At 40.9% G+C, this 18,771-nt stretch overlaps 1 protein-coding gene across 3 annotated transcripts in view; it reads right to left on the minus strand.

Annotated features, from left to right (window-relative positions):
- Positions 1 to 18,771, minus strand: part of RXFP1 (relaxin family peptide receptor 1) — a 433,020-nt gene that overhangs the window by 102,983 nt on the left and 311,266 nt on the right. For all 3 annotated transcript variants that reach the window (XM_068278866.1, XM_068278867.1, XM_068278868.1), the window contains one exon: positions 2,239 to 2,310. In XM_068278866.1, coding sequence (XP_068134967.1) covers positions 2,239 to 2,310 — 72 coding nt within the window. The remainder of the gene's footprint in view (positions 1 to 2,238; positions 2,311 to 18,771) is intronic.

Genomic DNA, 18,771 nt, shown 5'->3' on the forward strand with positions numbered 1-18,771 from the left:
CATGAGCAGACCTCATTGACCTAGTCACAAGCGGAAGGCGTGGGCTCTCCCAGGGGCATGGAGTTTAAGTGGCCACTGGTCTTCACCAGACCACCCCGCAAGGGATGATGGGCCACTACCCCTAGCGGGCAGTGGACTACTTTGCTGCCTAGTGGCCACAAGGTCATGACCCCTGGATTGCCCCACCGGTGACCAAGGAAAACAGGTGACGCCACGATAAGGAGTCGTTCAGGAAGGCTGAGTATAATCGTAGTCGAAGAACAAGAAGAGGTCGGGGGAGGCAGTGCTCAAATGTAGTCAAGTTCACAAGCCAGGGGTCAGGGCAGGCGGGAAACAGCAATATTAAGTACACTATAGCCAAAGGTCAGGACAGGTGGCAAACAGGATGGTCGGAGTCACAGAGCAGAGGGTCAATATCGGGAAACAACTAGATAACCAAAGCAACAAGCACGGGAATCGCCTCACTGGCTTAGCCCAAGCTGCCAGAACAAACAGCACTGCCAGTGGGACGAGATAGCCTTAAATAGCTCTGGCATTTGTATTTGGCACCAGAACGCGGTGCGCATGCGTGGACACTAAGTGCACATGTGGGTACCTGTTTTTTTTACGTAATTATGCGTGCGTGCGCACCAAGCGTAATCACGCCTGGCCGTTATAAAACCGCAGGACTTACTGTGCACAAGCGTAAGGAGACGCCGCCGGGAACACGGACGGTAAGTGTAAGGGTAAGCGTAACAATAGACCCAAGAGATTATACTGTACTGTCCCTCCAACATAACAATTACATTTTGATAATGTGACTATTTGCCATGACTTGCCTTAGCCATATATCAGTATATACACTAACACTTTATTGAACTAACACCCATGGCTGTCTTTATTATACCTGGCAGGAAATGAGATCATTGGTCAAATTAAAACTGTTAATTAAAACTGGTAATCTTTTACTGGATAAATTCGCCACTAACTTTTGAAAAAAAAAATATTTTAGTTTTGAATGTGGAGAAGAGTACAGCCTTTGTTAGGTTTTTATTGTCTGTATCACAGAATGTGAGAGTTCTCTTCACTTCCTCTCCTGCTGACAAGTCCTTTAGGGGGAAAGGTAAAGGACATTTTTTAACTGTGACTGATGTCAACAGAATGACTTTTTTTTAGGATTACAATGGCACTCTGTACTGTCTTGTGCTGGGCACTGGACTGTAGGAGATCTGTCCATCAATTGAAGAGAACCAAACTGCATTTAGTCCTTATCACTAGCCACAGTTACAAAACAATTCAAAGCTCTTACATCATTGTAGTATTCTATACTGACAAGAGGCACCTTGAATGATATGGGTGGGCCTCTTGTCATTATATAGCGATTCCTAACCCCATCTTTTCCCAACTTGTAAGGGGTATATAGGCAAAATGAGTGGTGGGCTTTTGTATGAGAGAGTGATCTGTACTGGGACCATTTATAGGGAGTGGCCCCACACAAACACCCAACCCTCTGTCAGTGGTGATCTCCCATCTGTTTGGCAACTCAAACCATGTGAGGTGTTTTACTTAGCACATTACTGTTCTCTATATTATACACATAATCATCATAGGGGGCTTCCTTAATATTTTACCCACATTTTCCTGATCTCCATCTTTATAACTGATCCTATTTTCTTCTAGCACTAGTCTAACTGAGGGGACCTAAGGCTACTTACTGCTTCCAGAATTTTGGTTTGTGACCACTAATTTGTAAGAAATAGGGGACTCAGCAGGAGACACTATCCCCGCCACCAACCAAATAAGTTTAGTAAGTTGCACGAAGGCTGTGGGCGGGGTCCTGGTGTGCAATTTTCACATTCGTTTTCCTGTTGGGTCCCCTATTTCTTACAAATTAGTGGACGTGACCAAATTCCCACAAACAGGAAGCGACCATTGTTTATGAGTTTTCCCGCTGGGTCCCCTCAACTAAATTAGTGCCTTTCTTTTTTTGTTTTGTTTTTTAAAGTTTTGTGCACAATTGGGTTGATTTAGGAAATGTGGAAAAAAGACAGTTGTGGCAATAAAAACTAAACCATTCCTTTAAGCCACCAATCAGAATCTGAGTTAATGTCTGTTTGTGCAATTAAATTACAAACTGGAACATTGGAAGAGATTGTTTGCTATCGGAAACAGAATTACCCCTACCCCATACTTCATAACAGGTGTCCCTTTGGTACATAAATAACAGGTACAGTCCACATAATAAAGATATATACTTACAGCTTTGTTAGGTTGTGGAGTCCTCTGAATGCATTTACAGACACCGTTTTAATCTTATTATGCTGCAGGTATCTGGGAAAAAAAAAAAAGGTTATGGTTGGATAATGTATTAGTAAACACTAGATGGAGCTGTGGAATACAAGGAATGTACTCTATATTACATATTGGCCAGAAAAATAAATAATCATAACTCAAACTGTGCATTTTTTCCATGACTGATTTCATTACTGTTACAAATAAAATCAAGTACATTAATGTCATTAAATGTTTAAAAATTACCATATCTTCTGTGGAGAACACCTTTTTTATATGGAATTGAGATGCTATTGTTCTTCAAAAGAATGCATGAGTTGCTGGTGCAGTACAGTGTTTAATGTTACCACTGACATAATTGCTTAAAGAGAACCTGCAACAAAAACAAGTTCCCCTGGGGGGTACTCACCCCTGGGAGGGGAAAGCCTCAGGGTCCCAATGAGGCTTCCCCCACCCCTGTAGCTGCAGGCAATCCAGCACTGGCTCCCCCAAAGCGTCCCGCATCCTCCCTCGACAAGCCTGACAAGCTACATTTATTTACCTTCCCTGGCCCCAGCGGGGGCGCTGTTGCGGCTCTCAGCACAGAGATAGGTGGAAATAGCCGATCTCTGTCGGGTTCGCGCTACTACACAGGTGCAGGAGACTTGCGCCTGCACACTGCACAGTAGAGCGGACCAAAAGCGATCGGCTATTTCCGCCTATCTCCGAGCGGAGAGTCGATGCTGCGCCTGCGCTGGAGCCGGGAAGGTAAATATTTACATCCCCGCTATTCAGAGGGATACAGCGAAACTGCCGTGGGACAAAGGAGGACGGGGGAAGCTTCGATAGGATCCGGAGGCTTCCCCCTACCAAGGTGAGTACCCCCCAGGGGAACTTTTTGTCGTTACAGGTTTGTGTCCGCCGCCGCAGGGATTTCGGAGGTCTTCGGGAGCACTCGGGCTTCCGAAGACGGGCCGCTCCATACTACGTACGCGCGAGTGCGTCAAAGAGGGCGCTTGCGCATGCGTAGTATGGAACGGCCCGTCTTCGGGAGCCCGAATGCTCCCGAAGGCTTCTGAAAGCTCCCTTCGGCTGCGACAGTGGCAGTATTTGACCGAACTGGTCGAATACTGCTACGGGGGATCCTGCGCGGGACCGGGCATCGGGAGAGGAGGGGGAAGGCTCATTAGGACCGAGCCTTCCCTCTCCTTAGGTGAGTATCTGACTTTTTTATTTTTAATTTGGTAAACATTCACTTTAAGGCTAAGGCTGTTTGGGCAATTTTAGTCATTCAAGGTTAAGAGATGTAATTAATTTTTCTCATTGGAAATAAATCTGGCTGGCGCTATATAAATTAATAATAATAAACCTAGAAAAATCTACAGTAATGATTAGAGGGAACCTGAAGCGAGAGGTATATGGATATAACAGTTATTGCGTTGTCTCGCACATACTAAAGGATCAAATGGGAGAAAACTCCTCTAGACACGCGCACAGCGATGTGTACTCAGCCGGTGGCAGCAGCACTCTCCAGGTATATAGAGACTGCCACATTAATTTTCTTTTACCAGTACTAGTTGCCTGGCAACTCTGCTGATCTCTTTGGCTGCAGTTGTGTTTGAATCACAACTGAAACAAGCATGCAGCTAATCTTGTCATTTTTTTGGTCAGAAACACCTGACCTGCATGCTTATTCAGGGCCTAAAGCTAAAAGTATTAGAGGCAGAGGATCTGCGGGACAGCCAGGCAACTGGTATTTAACATGAAATAAATGTCAGCCTTCATGTCCCTCTCACTTCAGGTTCCCTTTAAGTTTCAATGAACAACTGAATACTATTTTCCTTTGATTCTAATATATTTTAAAATACTGCTAACAACACAATTCCAACCACTGAAATCATGAATCATATTCCCTATGTCATTATCCCATCTATTATTATTACCACTGAACACACACTCTGCATCATCGAATTAGAATAACTGAACTTTCAGAAGAATTTTTCACACAGCCATGCTGTGTAAACACAAATAAATTGGTTCTGTTAGACGAGCTTTTTGTCTTTAAAGTGACACTGAAGTAAAATAAAGAATTGTATGTGTAGTACATATACTTAATAGAACATTCAGGCCCGGATTTAAATCACAGGAGCCTATAGGCACAGATGTCCTGTTACCCTAGACTTCACCCTTCATGAACCTACAAACAAACCGAACCGCACCACAAGTTTGCCGACTAGCTCAGCGGTCACTTCTCCCTTAATTCCCTGCCCGTCATAGGTAGGTTCAGGTGTTCCTTAACATAAGGCATCCTCAGTATTAAGTACCCCCCGAATTAAGAGAGATCTCGTCAGTGGAATGCCGAGAACTGGCACGTGTCTACAGTGCCTTATGGTAAATCCGGCCCTGGGAACATTAGTGGCAAAGAGAAGAGTCTCATATTTTTATTTTCAGTTATATAACTTTTTTTTTTATACAACAGAGCATCATTTTGTCATATTTGCAATTACAAACAACACTCCATATTTTAAACTATGAAACAGAGCAGAGTTAATGACCCTTTGAACTCGACTGCGGTGAAACCTTAACTTAAAGTGAACCTCCAGACAAAAAATCTACTCAGTAGCACTGAAAAGGCTTGGTGTTTCTTTAACAGTTTCACAGCATCAGAACTTTGCTTTTCTTATAGAAGTCTCATTTTTAGCTGCATTTTTAGCTAAGCTAAAGCCATCAAAGAAAACTTCCCTGGCTTTTTTTCCCCTGATGCTGTGCAAAGCATGATGGGATTTCCTATGTTGTTATTCACGTTGCCTAGCAACTGAGAGGGGTGATCAGCACACAGGACAGTTGGAACTGTGTCTCATGCTCCCTGTCACTCCTTTCAACCAAAAAGATGGCTGCCTTCATGAAATCAAACATTTGCCTGTTCTTTTAAAACAGGGTGGGTAAGAGATTATATTACCTATCTATTTTAATTAACATAACTAATGTAACTTAATGACAGTATGTTTGTTTAGGCTGAAGTTCCGCTTTAAAGAGACACTGAAGCAAAAAAAAAAAATATGATATAGTGAATTGGTTGTGTGCTATGAATAATTACTAACAGATTAGCAGCAAAGAAAATATTCTCATATTTTTATTTTCAGGTATATAGTGTTTTTTCTAACATTGCATCATTCTATAACATGTGCAGATTACACAACACTCAGCATTCAAAATGATTCTTTCAGAGCAGTCTGTGAACTAATGACCTCTCCTCTGGCAGAGAAAAAGTAAATCGTTCAGGAACAGTTGAGATAATAAAAGTCAGAAAACAGCCCTCTCCACGACTTTGAAAGTCGTAGAGCTTAATGGCTTTTGTGCATAGAGATAACAACTGGAGTTTCTTAACTCTTCCAGTACTGGAAAAAAATTAGACTGATGTATGTGATCTTAATGTTTTATTTCTTAGCTGTACTACACATACAAATCATAATATCATTTTTTTTTCCGCTTCAGTGTCTCTTTAAGCTTTTTTTTAACTGTTTCTTTGATGTATAAATGCTTCAGAAAATAGGACCGTCTCTGACCCAAGTTGGGTAGTAGAGCTCAGCAAAGCTCTTTTGCATAGATAACAACTGATGATTTTTTAACTTTTTTTTAACTTTTCCTGTTCTGAAAACAATATGAGACTCTTTCCTTTGCTACTAATGTTCTATTTCTTAGCTGTACTACATATACAATTCATTATATCATAAGTTTATTTTCACTTCCGATTTCCCTTAAACATTCATCGGTTTTCCTTGTAGCTGTAATGCAAATGATTTCTGCTCATATCCTGACTCAGCTAAACTAGAGAGTTGGCCAGATGGCTAGAGACAGCATGGACATAAATTACAGATATTTATTCCTACTGAATGCCCACTCCAATCACACTTCATGAAGTGCATGTTTAACAGAAACATGACCCAAGTTAATAATTCACAGGTAAAATTTCCATGTGTTAATTACACTTGACACTTTACCCTCAAAAACCCACCAACTAGTAATATCATTATTACAGTGCGCCTTGTTGTAGAAATTAAGTTTTTACTGATGCTTACACTTACACTAATGTATGAAGTATAAAAAAATAATAAAAGGAAAACAACATATAATTATTTGCCATGTGTTCAAATGCGACTTCAGATAACATTTGATGAGATACCGCTAATCTGCTGCCAGAAGAAACCTAGCCTGACTGAGACACGTAGGCCCCTCTTCAGTTGACCTTTCTGGTGGGTTTTCTCACAGGAGGTTTTTTTTTTATTCCTTATCAATAAAACATGTTTTAAGCCCCCGGTAGCAAGAAAATACTCAAAATACAGCAAGTCTCGTATTATTTCTATTTCAAAGATTTTGTGGATTTTAACAAAGAAAATGTACCACATGAACAACATTATCGCTAACTGAAGCATCACTACAAGTTTCCACCCACAGAGTAATGTGTCAAGAGCACTATCTGCTGCGTCGGTGTCCTGAGCACACAAACACGGTTATTTCACTTTATTCAGTGTTCAAGTGCATGGCTGCTGCAACTGTTGAATAACAATAAGAAGTTATGACAGCCCGAAGAGATGGTTGTCAAGAGAAACCAGAGAGAAACAAAGGACAGAAAAGAAAATGTAGACAGGTCAGAAGAGTAAAAAGTCGCCTAACACCCTTGAGATGGAACTCTCCCACCCCCTTGTTGGCACTAAGTGTACCTTCAGGGTACAATAATATGCACATCCCATAATCAGAGATAATTATACAAAACAGTCCATCCAAGACAATACACTTTTGGTCTGACACCGGTCATTTATTGTCACACAACATGGTAGTTAAGTGCTCAGGGGTGGTTACATACATAGTGCTAATTTTGTACACATTTCTTAACCCCAAAACCAACATGTTTCTTCACCTAATGGGGGCTTCATCAAGGGAAAGTACATGTGCAAATGAAATACATATATGAGCAGACTGACACAGTGCAGCGCCCTCAGCATATAGCCCATGTCAGACCTCAGACTGAGGCTATATTTGCTGGATGCACTGCACTATGCCTGACTATGAGGTTTGTGATAAGGATACCACATACTCTTATGTTCATTTAGTAGAGATAAAACATGTATCTTATGCAAGATAAAACAATTATCTTATCTGTATTTTTGACATTTCAATATTAATTATAATGCCCATTTCATATTTTCAATGATATCTGTATAGGGTGTTAAAAAAACACATTTCCCTGTAAGGATTTATTGAGCATTCCTTTGTTTTCAGTCTGTTTATAAGGTCATCAGAAATATTGGTTATTGGTATTTATTGGTAAAACTGGCCTCCAGTTCAATACAAAGCGTAATTGAAATAGCATTTTATAGTATAATTTCCAAACACTTTACAACAGAGACATTGATTATTTTGGAACCTGGGAGGTGAGTTGTGACTATTTTTTCAGCGCTTCCTGCTGCGCTTTACTTTGCATCGGAGGGTGACTTCGGAAGAGGAAGGGAGGGAGAGGTTGGGCTGCCCTCCCCGCGGCTGACTCCCCCCTCCATTATATGGGGGGTGCCTACCTACCCTAGGGGGCAGCTACCTATCTAACCTATACTGGGGGACAGCTACCTAATCTAACCTACACTGGGGGGCACCTACCTAATCTAACCTATACTGGGGGGGGGGCAGCTACCTAATCTAACCTATACTGGGGGTCAGCTACCTAATCTAACCTATACTGGGAGGCAGCTACCTATCTAACCTATACTGGGGGGCCGCTACCTAATCTAACCTATACTAGAGGCACCTACCTATCTAATCTATACTGGGGGCACCTACCAATCTAACCTATACTGTGGGGCAGCTACCTATCTAACCTATACTGCAGGCTCCTACTTATCTAACCTGTATTGGGGGCACCTACCTACCTAGCTAGCCTATACTGGTGGCAACTATACTGGCTACCTATATTGGAGGCACCCACCTAGCTAACTTGTACTGGGGGCACCTACCTATCTAACCTATACCAGGTGTACCTGCCTATCCAACCTATACAGGGGGCAAACATACCGGCTACCTATACTGGAAGCACCTACCTGACTAACCTATACTGGGGGCCACTATACTGGGGCACCTATGCCTGGCTACCTATACTGGGGGGACCTATAGCTGGCTACCTATACTGAGGTACCTATGCCTGGCTACCTATACTGGGTGGACCTATAGCTGGCTACCTATACTGAGTGCAACTAGATCTGGCTAACCTATACTGCAGGCACCTATACCTTGCTCCGTGGGGGGCGCAATTTTTACACCCTCGCCCTGGGTGCATTTTAGCCTAGAAACTGCCCTGTCTATATACATACCATGAACCAGGAGCGTAGCAATAGCCATAGCAGCCATAGCAACTGCTATGGGGCCCTGGAGATGAGGGGACCCAGATGGTACTTGATGTGTTCACTATTAACTTTCTTTTTTTTCTCTACTATTTAACTATCTCAGTGCCCATGGACTATACTCAATGTACATTGCATGAGAATGTAAATTGCCCAGTCAACTTATATCCATAGGGTAGGAGCAGGTGGCACTGCACAAGAGGGCATAGATCTAAAGGCCCCATGAAAATGTTGCTATGGGGCCCCATAGTCTCTAGCTACAACACTGCCATGAACTTTGTATTAAATGTTAAAATACAGCAATTTATTTATTGTATTTCTAAAACGCCAACATATTACGCAGCGCTGGACATTGAAAGTACATTAAAGAGACACTGAAGCGAAAAACAAAAATTATGATATGATTTGTATGTGTAGTACAGCTAAGAAATAAAACATTAGGAGCAGAGACATAAGTCTAATATAGTTTCCAGTACAGGAAGAGTTTAGAAACTCCAGTTGATATCTATGCAAGAGAGCCATTGAGCTCCACGACTTTCAAAGTCGCAGAGAGCTCTGTCTTCTTAAGCTTATTACCTCAAGTGTCTGGCACTGTATTGTCTTTGTTTCTGCAGAGAACAGTTCAAAAGTTCACTGGCTTGCTCTGTTAAATCATTTAGAATGCTGAGTAGTGTGTAAACTGCAAATATTTAAGAATGATGCAATGTTATAAAAAAAACACTATATAACTTAAAATAAAAATATGAGGATATTTTCTTTGCTACTAATGTTCTAGTAATTATCCGTACTACACATACATTTCACTGTATCATAATTTTTTTTCGCTTCAGTTTCTCTTTAACCTTGATGGAGCTGTGGATGGGTTCCATCCACAGACTGGGTGTCTTTAAAGCGGACCCAAACCAAACATTTTTTTAATTCAAAATATTTAGTTGCACCACTCTGACACATACAAAGATAAATAAACACTCCTTCAAGCCTATGAGCATTTCAGTGCATGCTTTTCACCCTCCTCTTTGCATAACTAGGGTTATACAGGTGGCAGCCATTAGCAATTCCTCCTTTGCTGGACACCATCTACTCCACCAGTTTGCCGGATTATTTCCCAGCAATATGAAAGGAAGGGAGGGGTTTCTCCAATAAATGTAAAATATTTTATATTTGTCATCATGCAGCTGAAAAAAGGCTGCTATTTATTATTATAATTTAGAAAATAGATTTTATTTCTGAAATCTTGTATTTTTAATTTGGGTCCACTTTAAGCACAGCAAAGCCCACAAACAGCCTAAGAAGTTGGCCTTCCCGCACTGTGAGTACTGCCGGCTATTTGTGCTGGTTAGTTGAGAATGCTGGTTAGCTGAGTTCCGGATAACCAGAACTCAACTGTGTTACGTATAATGAAATAGACACATTTATCTTAAGGGCAGCTGCTAAGTGTTTCAACCTGTAGTAATTAGACGCAGTTCATCTGTGCTATAACTCATATAGAAAGACCTGTTAAAGAGGTACGGTAAAGACATATAGTAAGTAGAATATAGTAAATTATTCAGGCTACCCACTTTTACAGTAGTTTTCCTGGTTTCAGCATCAGAAACACTTCCTATATCTACATATTGCTGTATATTAAATGTAGTCCCACCCTCTCAGTGATGTTTAGTCTAGGCTGACCAGCTATGCGGAATTCTCCTCCTCCTCCCTCTGAGCATTCTGAGAGACCAGGTATGTTTTGTACTGGCTTCAGAACTCTCAAGAAAAAAACATTCCGCGCAAGATCACCTGACACTAAAGATGTTGCCACCGGTGATAAATTTCAGAATGCAAATCATGGTTAAATATTTTATAATGGGCAAACATTGACTAAATAATTAATACATGAATATTGTAAAAAGATAAGCAATTTTATTCATTACATTATTTTTACTACAGTTTTCCTTTAAGAGGAGGAAGTTTTTTTTTTACTTTCAGATATGTTTATTACAAAAATCTTGTGTCAACAAGAGCATACTGTACACTGTCAAAAGTATTAAACTAAATCAGAAAGGTAAAAAAAAGCATAACAAATTTACAGTTCAGGTGAGTCCAGATTCAAGGTTATCTACAAATATCAGTTTGAAAAGAAAATAAAAAAATTTAAGTATATTGATTAGAACTGTTTCCTGTTATGTTTAACAGTGAATTGAACTTGGAAATGTGAACCGTAACAAAGCTTGTAACAAAATCCGATAGCAGAACATATTACACATTCATTTATACAAATACGGTTGGCTCTATTAACTACTTTATTCCACTCGAGTGCTTTGTCAAGCCATTTCCATTTGGAAGCAACTGCAATTTTAGATGCTGTTAATAGTTAATTTATTTTCAGATAAAGATAAATCTGCAAGTTGAGTAACTTAATAAAGTGTTTTGGGGGTTCAAGTTAATAGGTTTATTAACCACTTAATCCTATCTGGACTCATATACTCCAGAATGTGCTGCGGTAAATCAATCTGAATGCATATATGCGTTCAGTGTTGTTGCGACCGATGCGCGCATGTGCCCATGCTCCTGATGCTCATTCACAGCAGGATTTACATGGTGGCAATCGGTGAAGGGGAACATGTGTTCCCTGAGCCAATCAAAGTGCTGTGAATGAATAAACATGCCTTTAATCACGAGGCATGCTCATTCATTAAAGTAAAAGTAACTAGTAAAGTTACTACAAGCATTGAACACTTCCTGGTAACTTCTAGAGGCCAAAAAGTTAAATTTAATTAAAAACATATATACAGTGGGTTGCAAAAGTATTCAGCCCCCTTGAAGTTTTCCACATTTTGTCACATTACTGCCACAAACATGCATCAATTTTATTGGAATTCCACATGAAAGACCAATACAAAGTGGTGTACATGTGAGAAGTCGATCGAAAATCATACATCATTCCAAACATTTTTTACAAATAAATAACAGCAAAGTGGGGTGTGCATAATTATTCGGCCCCCTTAGTCAATACTTTGTAGAACCGCCTTTTGCTGCAATTACAGCTGCCAGTCTTTTAGGGTATGTCTCTACCAGCTTTGCACATCTAGAGACTGAAATCCTTGCCCATTCTTCTTTGCAAAACAGCACCAGCTCAGTCAGATTAGATGGACAGCGTTTGTGAACAGCAGTTTTCAGATCTTGATTGGATTTAGATCTGGACTTTGACTGGGCTATTCTAACACATAGATATGTTTTGTTTTCAACCATTCCATTGTTGCCCTGGCTTTATGTGTAGGGTCATTGTCCTGCTGGAAGGTGAACCTCTGCCCCAGTCTCAAGTCTTTTGCAGTCTCCAAGAGGTTTTCTTCCAAGTTTGCCCTGTATTTGGCTCCATCCATCTTCCCATCAACTCTGACCAGCTTCCCTGTCCCTGCTGAAGAAATGCACCCCCAGAGCATGATGCTGCCACCACCATATTTGACAGTGGGGATGGTGTGTTCAGAGTGATGTGCAGTGTTACTTTTCTGCCACACATAGCGTTTTGAATTTTTGGCCCAAAACTTCCATTTTGGTCTCATCTGACCAGAGCACCTTCTTCCACATGGTTGCTGTGTCCCCCACATGGCTTGTGGCAAACTGCAACGGGACTTCTTATGCTTTCTGTTAACAATGCCTTTCTTCTTGCCACTCTTCCATAAAGGCGAACTTTGTACAGTGCATGACTAATAGTTGTCCTATGGACAGAGTCTCCCACCTGAGCTGCAGATCTCTGCAGCTCGTCCAGAGTCACCATGGGCCTTTTGACTGCATTTCTGATCAGCGCTCTCCTTGTTCGCCCTGTGAGTTTAGGTGGATGGCCTTGTCTTGGTAGGTTTACAATTGTGCCATACTCCTAACATTTCTGAATGATCGCTTGAACAGTGCTACGTGGGATGTTCAAGGCTTTGGAAATGTTTTTGTAGCCTAAGCCTGCTTTAAATTTCTCAATAACTTGATCCCTGACCTGTCTCGTGTGTTCTTTGGACTTCACGGTGTTGTTGCTCCCAATATTCTCTTAGACAACCTCTGAGGCCCTCACAGAGCAGCTGTATTTGTACTGACATTAGATTACAAACAGGTGCACTCTATTTAGTCATTAGCACTCATCAGGCAATGTCTATAGGGAACTGACTGCACTAAGATCAAAGGGGGCCGAATAATTATGCACACACCACTTTGCAGTTATTTATTTGTAGAAAATGTTTGGAATCATGTATGATTTTCGTTCCACTTCTCATGTGTACACCACTTTGTGTTGGTCTTTCATGTGGAATTCCAATAAAATTGATTCATGTTTGTGGCAGTAATATGACAAAATGTGGGAAACTTCAAGGGGGCCGAATACTTTTGCAACCCTCTGTATATACATTTTATAAGTATAAAAACCTGATTAACCTCCCCCTTCCCCATAGTCCCAAATGCAAACACATTTTAAAGAAAAAAAAAGTAACAGTTGAGCATTGTTTATTTTAAAACCATAGGAGATGGAACTGGAGAGAAATTGTGTATTTTTTCCATTCTTTTCCTTGTATTGCTCTATAAAATGCATAGACAATAAAGTAATTGCTGAAAACAATTATCACCCCCAAAAACCCTAATTTGTAGAGAAAATAAAACAAGATATAAATCTTTTAGGAGTGAAAAAAGAGATGGGGAGAGGAAAAAAATAGGGAAACATGAGAGGGAGAGGTTGGGAAGGGAGAGAAGGGGAGAAATTGGTAAGAAGGGGGGAAAGACAGAGAGGGGCACATGTAGAGAGATCTGGCCCTGGCATCTCCTCAATCTATAAAAATACACCCATCCTCCTTATCACACTGCCCACCATACCTCCAATCTGGCTGCGTCTACTTGGAAGAATGGGCTACCTGTTAAAATCCAGAGCAGTTTTCACCTTTCCTTTGCCGCTACCACTCATTTGGGAATAACTTTATCATTACTTATCACACCTTAATGATCTATACTTTTTTTTCGTCGCAAATTAGGCTTTCTTTGGGTCGTACTTTGTGTTAAGAATTATTTTATATGCCTGATAATAAGAATATGAGATTGCAGATAGGTTGTGCTTCATCTGGTAAGTTTATTTTTAGTTCAGGTTAGCTTTCATTCATATATCTGGGGAAACACACGGAGACCATGTCATAAGTAGTTGGGGAACAGGGCTGGAGGGGGGAGGCCCAGGTCCAAATTCCACATTGGGTCCAGAGGTCTGTAGATACGCTTTTGGTAAAGGTTCACTCTAAACCTGAGCATAACAAAGCAGTTGTTTGTGATTATAAGTAGCATCCCAGCACAGCATAAAACAGCTCTATTTTATTATGAAAGGTGCAAACTGCACTGAGAACAGACTTGTAAAAATGTGCTTGTCACATAATGCCATATATGTGTCACAATTTATGAAGACAGTTTGAATGATGAAGCTGTTTCATCACAGTGACAGCAAATTGATTCATAGTGATTAACATAAATTGAGCTGGAAATGTTTGCATCTGCTGAAGGAAAACCATCCCCCCTAGTTCAGGAGATTGTGAAGGTGTTCTAGCTTGTGGCAATCTGGAAATAGAAGGGAATGTTTGCCAGCGAGAAGTTGAGAAATAAAGTGCAGCAGCCATGGAACCATATTTATTGGATGTGACAGAAGCAGTCTAAAGCGATTACACAGCCCTTTCTAAAGACAGGCATAAGGAAAAAAAGATCACAGTTGAAAAACTGAAATTAATATTTTCGGACAGCATCTATCAATAATTAATATTACTACTTCACCATATCCGAACGTTCCTTTTTTAAAGCCTGAAAATAAATAAATATAAAAATTAGGGACACCCCTTATTTGTAAGTAAACCAGTCTAACAGTGTCGTACAGTGTGGTAGCCGCAGAATTGCTTATATAGTGGATGCTCGGCTTCGGACGCCATAGATAACACGGAAGTTAATGTCAAAATGGGTAAAATGAAAGATTTAAGTGACTTTGAACCAGGAATAATCATCTGTGCAAGAAGAGCTTGTGCTAGCATCTCTGAAATGATGGCTCCTTTAGGATTTTCTCAACAGTATATTGGGTGTTTAGAGAGTGGCAGTTGAGTACAAAAAAACTTCAAGCCATAAGGACTATTCTGGTCAAAAAAGGCTGGAGAACGAGAGAGGTGAAAGGCGAGTAGCAACAGAAGGGCAACAACATGACAAATTATGGCTGAATTCAATGCAGGTGCATCACTAAGCATATCCCAATGCACAATAAGACGGACTTTACAAAGGATGGGCTTTAGCAGCAGGAGAACATCAAGAATGCCTTTGATATCACAGAAAAATAGGAAAATATTCATGTTGTGGGCCTTTGTCACCATGCTAGATTTGTCTCAAATTGGTTTGAGGAAGATCAATCAGAGTTTAAATTGCTTCCATGGCCAGCTTAGTCCCCTGTCCTCAATACTAATGAACATTTGTGGGACAAAGTCGAAAGATCACTTCAAAGCTTGTAAATGCCACCTTCCAATCTGACCCCACTTAGAGCTGCCATTATGTCAGCAGGGGCCAACATTCCTCAGCATCGGTATCAGCATCTTGTTAAGTCCATGCCACAAAGAATATGGGCTGTGATTAGAGCTAAAGATGGACCAACTCGTTATTAGTGGGTGTCTCTAACATTTGGCTACCTAGTATATAAAGCAACTTAGACAGGAAAATGAGTGTCATTTACATTCTCATTGTAAAGCCATGTCTGAAAGAGTAGAATAGATTAGACAATAGGTATGCAATCAATTTTTGAAGTTGAAAGCAATAAAAATGGGCAGTGGTATGATCTTGAGCAGCTTTGACAAGGGCCAAAATGAGTGCTAGAGCATCTTCTCAATGGAAGGCCTTGTGGGTTGTTCCCAGGATAAGGGGTGGTACCTAGGTGGCAGATAAGAGACAAAGTTGAGGACAATCTGTGACCCAGCAACAGGCTCATGGGCACCAAGGGCTTGCTAGTGCACCAGAGGAGTAACAATAGCCCCGAAACCACTGCTGTTGGAGGGCGGGGATGTGCAACTGTGGGGCCTGCTCATCCTCCCTCTCCCCACCCACATACAGAGTAACACAGGGAGTGGTGCAGGTCCCTTCCATACATCACGCAGTTGCACACTCTCTGCTGCCATTCGCCACTTCCTGTTACATGATTTGTGAGTCAACTGATCGAGAGACAGTGAATGGCAGCAGAGATTGTGCAGCTGTAAAGCATGGAGGAGGCCCATAGTACTGAAAGCAGGTAGATTTGACAATTTTGCAGGGGGACCCCCTTAGTGGTAGTGTACATGGGGAGTAAAGATCAGCCTGTCTGGTCTGATTTCCAGCAGAGTCAGTGCTGAAAAACTTAGTGCTGACAATGAAAGAAAGTTGTCAGTCAGAACACCTAGTTCATTGCAGCTTGTTGCGTAGACCCAGGACCAGGAGAGTAAGAGTGCCCCTGCTTGCACCTGGTCCAGCACCAAAAGCACCTTCGATGGGCACAACACCATCTCAACTGGACATTAGGCAATGATAGACTGCAGCCTGGTAACATAAAGTCTTGATAATGGATACCACAACACCACTTGAGAGGTCTTGTGGAGTCCATGCATCAAAGGGTCAGACTTGTTTTGGCAGCACAATGGAGACCTACACAATATTTGGTTGCTTTAATGTTTTGGCTAATCAGTACAGTACTTTTTAAGTCAAAAGTATTTAAGGTTTCTCCAACTGAAAAAAACAGACATAATTGTTTACTGCAATTTTCAGTCACTTTAACTCAGTGGTGGTGGAGTGGGTGGTGAATGCATTGTGTCAGATTGTACGTCGAGATTGACAAATGTATAAAATACTCGATCCCTATTTACACTGTCAAAATAGAGGCAACAACAGTGAGAGTTATGAGTACAATGCAAGCCTGTAAGAAAAATATGCAAATCTATAAACCATACAGCTACAGACAAAAGTTATTTTATATTGTAAGGCGCAAATATTATGCAACATATTTAATTTAGCAAATAGATGTTTTGCATAATAATATGAACAATTTATTAAGTGTGACAATTATTCAGTGTTAGAAAATAATAAAAAAGTTATGATTGTGAGAAGCAATAATTGTTTAAATACTATAATGTGCATTTTTAAAGTGATAAGAACAATAATCATATGAACTAGTAGTAAGGAGAGCAGGGTTGGTACAGTATTAGGTAAACTGTAGCCCTAGGCAAAAATGAATAGGGGGTCCTCACACATTAAATACTGTAATGATTGTAGAGTTGTTGTATTTACTGCAACCCCTGATCTGGGGTCCTTAAAGCAAACCTGAACTAAAAATTAAAAGTCAAAATAAACCTACATACGTCATACCTATCTCCCGTGTAGTCTACTCATTAATCTCTTTCTCTTCTCCTGTTTGTCCACTGTGTTCAATGAAATTCTCAGTCCTCCATTGTGAAAACGGTAATTACCTCATAACAGCTTCTTGGTCAGCTCACTGTTAAACTGTGATATCGCCTACTTGAGCCATAAGGAAACATGGAAAATACCTTGCTCATCAGTTGTCCTTTCAGTTATAACTGACAGTAACTGATATATTTCAGTTCTGACAAAATCTTGTAAGAACTGGAAGGAATCAATGTAAAAAGAAAATGGCGAGCTTCTGAGAGGAACTGACGGCGAGGTAAGTATGTATTATTCATTTGCAGGTACATAATATGTTTATTTTAAATAATTTTACTTGGTTCAGGTTCACTTTAAGGAGCTTAGAGACTGGGCCAACTACCCAGTCAACTCCTATGAAAGCAATGGCTCTGAAGAAGAGGGACTGATTTGCTCGACCATTGTTTATTCTTCTTCAGCACAGTCCCTCTGTGTGACTTTTTTTTAACCTACCGTGTTTCCCTGAAAATAAGACACTGTCTTATATTAATTTTTCCTTAAAAATATGTGCTAGGGCTTATTTTCGGGGAGGTCTTATATTTTGTGGTGCTAGCCAGATCCCCCTTCAGTATTTACATAGCTAGATATCCCCCAGTATATAGCCAGAAACTCCTAGTGTACCACACACCCTCCCACCCCCCAGTATATAGCCAAAATCCCCCTATTCTGTAGCCAGCGTATATAGGCATATTCCCCCCTCTCCCCGCCCCTGCCGCAGACACTAACACCTCTCCGTGCGAATGCATGGAATGAAACTGACTCCATCAGGACAAAACACAGTAGGCTTCTGACAGAGTTGCGCTGCTGCCGCCGTCAGTTTACCTCCCTGCTGCTGGCCCCCCTCCTCCAGAAAGTTGGATCTCCCTCTGTTTTCAATGTGCATAATTCAAATATCAGATCAGCGGGGAAAAGCATATAAACTTGTACTGTATCAATGCCGCCGTATACAGGAAGTGATCTCTGTTTACTTCCTGTATACGTCAGCACTGTTACTATACAACTTTAGATGCCTTTCCCCGCTGATCTGAGATCTGCATTATGCACAGCGCACGCCAGAGGGAGATCCGATTTGCTGGAGGAGGGGGGCCAGCAACAGGGAGGAAAATCGGCAGCACAGCGGCGGTGCGGGCAGGGGGGGTTGGCTCAGCGGCATGGAGGATCGGGGGGGGGGGGGGTGTCTTATTTTCGGGGGATGTCTTAATTTAGGGGAAAGACGGTAGTTCAGGGGAATGTCAGGTTCTTGACATCCTTATGTAAACATTAGTAATATTAACAAACTGGACATACAACATGCTGCTATCAGATTTCTGCTGCTGTGAATTCACAGATCAGGGCTATGTAGTGTACTAGTCCTACTAAAAAATTTCCTGGGCTCCCTTTCTATTGCTTTTGCATTGCAAGGGTTAAACAAAACTAGTGCTTTTATCTATGTAAATGAGGTAGTCAAGTCAGAAAAATTAACAGACAACAAAGCACTTCTATTTGGCGGAGTAAATACTGCTGATAACAACACAGTGCTATAAAGTTCAAGGGATTTTATTATATATTTTGTTTTGCAGCTGAATTAAGCACATTTTATATCAATTTGTCATCACTACTGTCTTAGAAATTCAGGCTTTAAACTTACAATTACAAATTCTCCAGGAATGTTCTGTCTTCTATTAGTACTGCACATACAGTAAATCATTTCATACGTTTATTTTTCAGTTCA

Source organism: Hyperolius riggenbachi, chromosome 1 (assembly GCF_040937935.1).
Source record: "Hyperolius riggenbachi isolate aHypRig1 chromosome 1, aHypRig1.pri, whole genome shotgun sequence".
Taxonomy (NCBI): Eukaryota; Metazoa; Chordata; class Amphibia; order Anura; family Hyperoliidae; genus Hyperolius; species Hyperolius riggenbachi.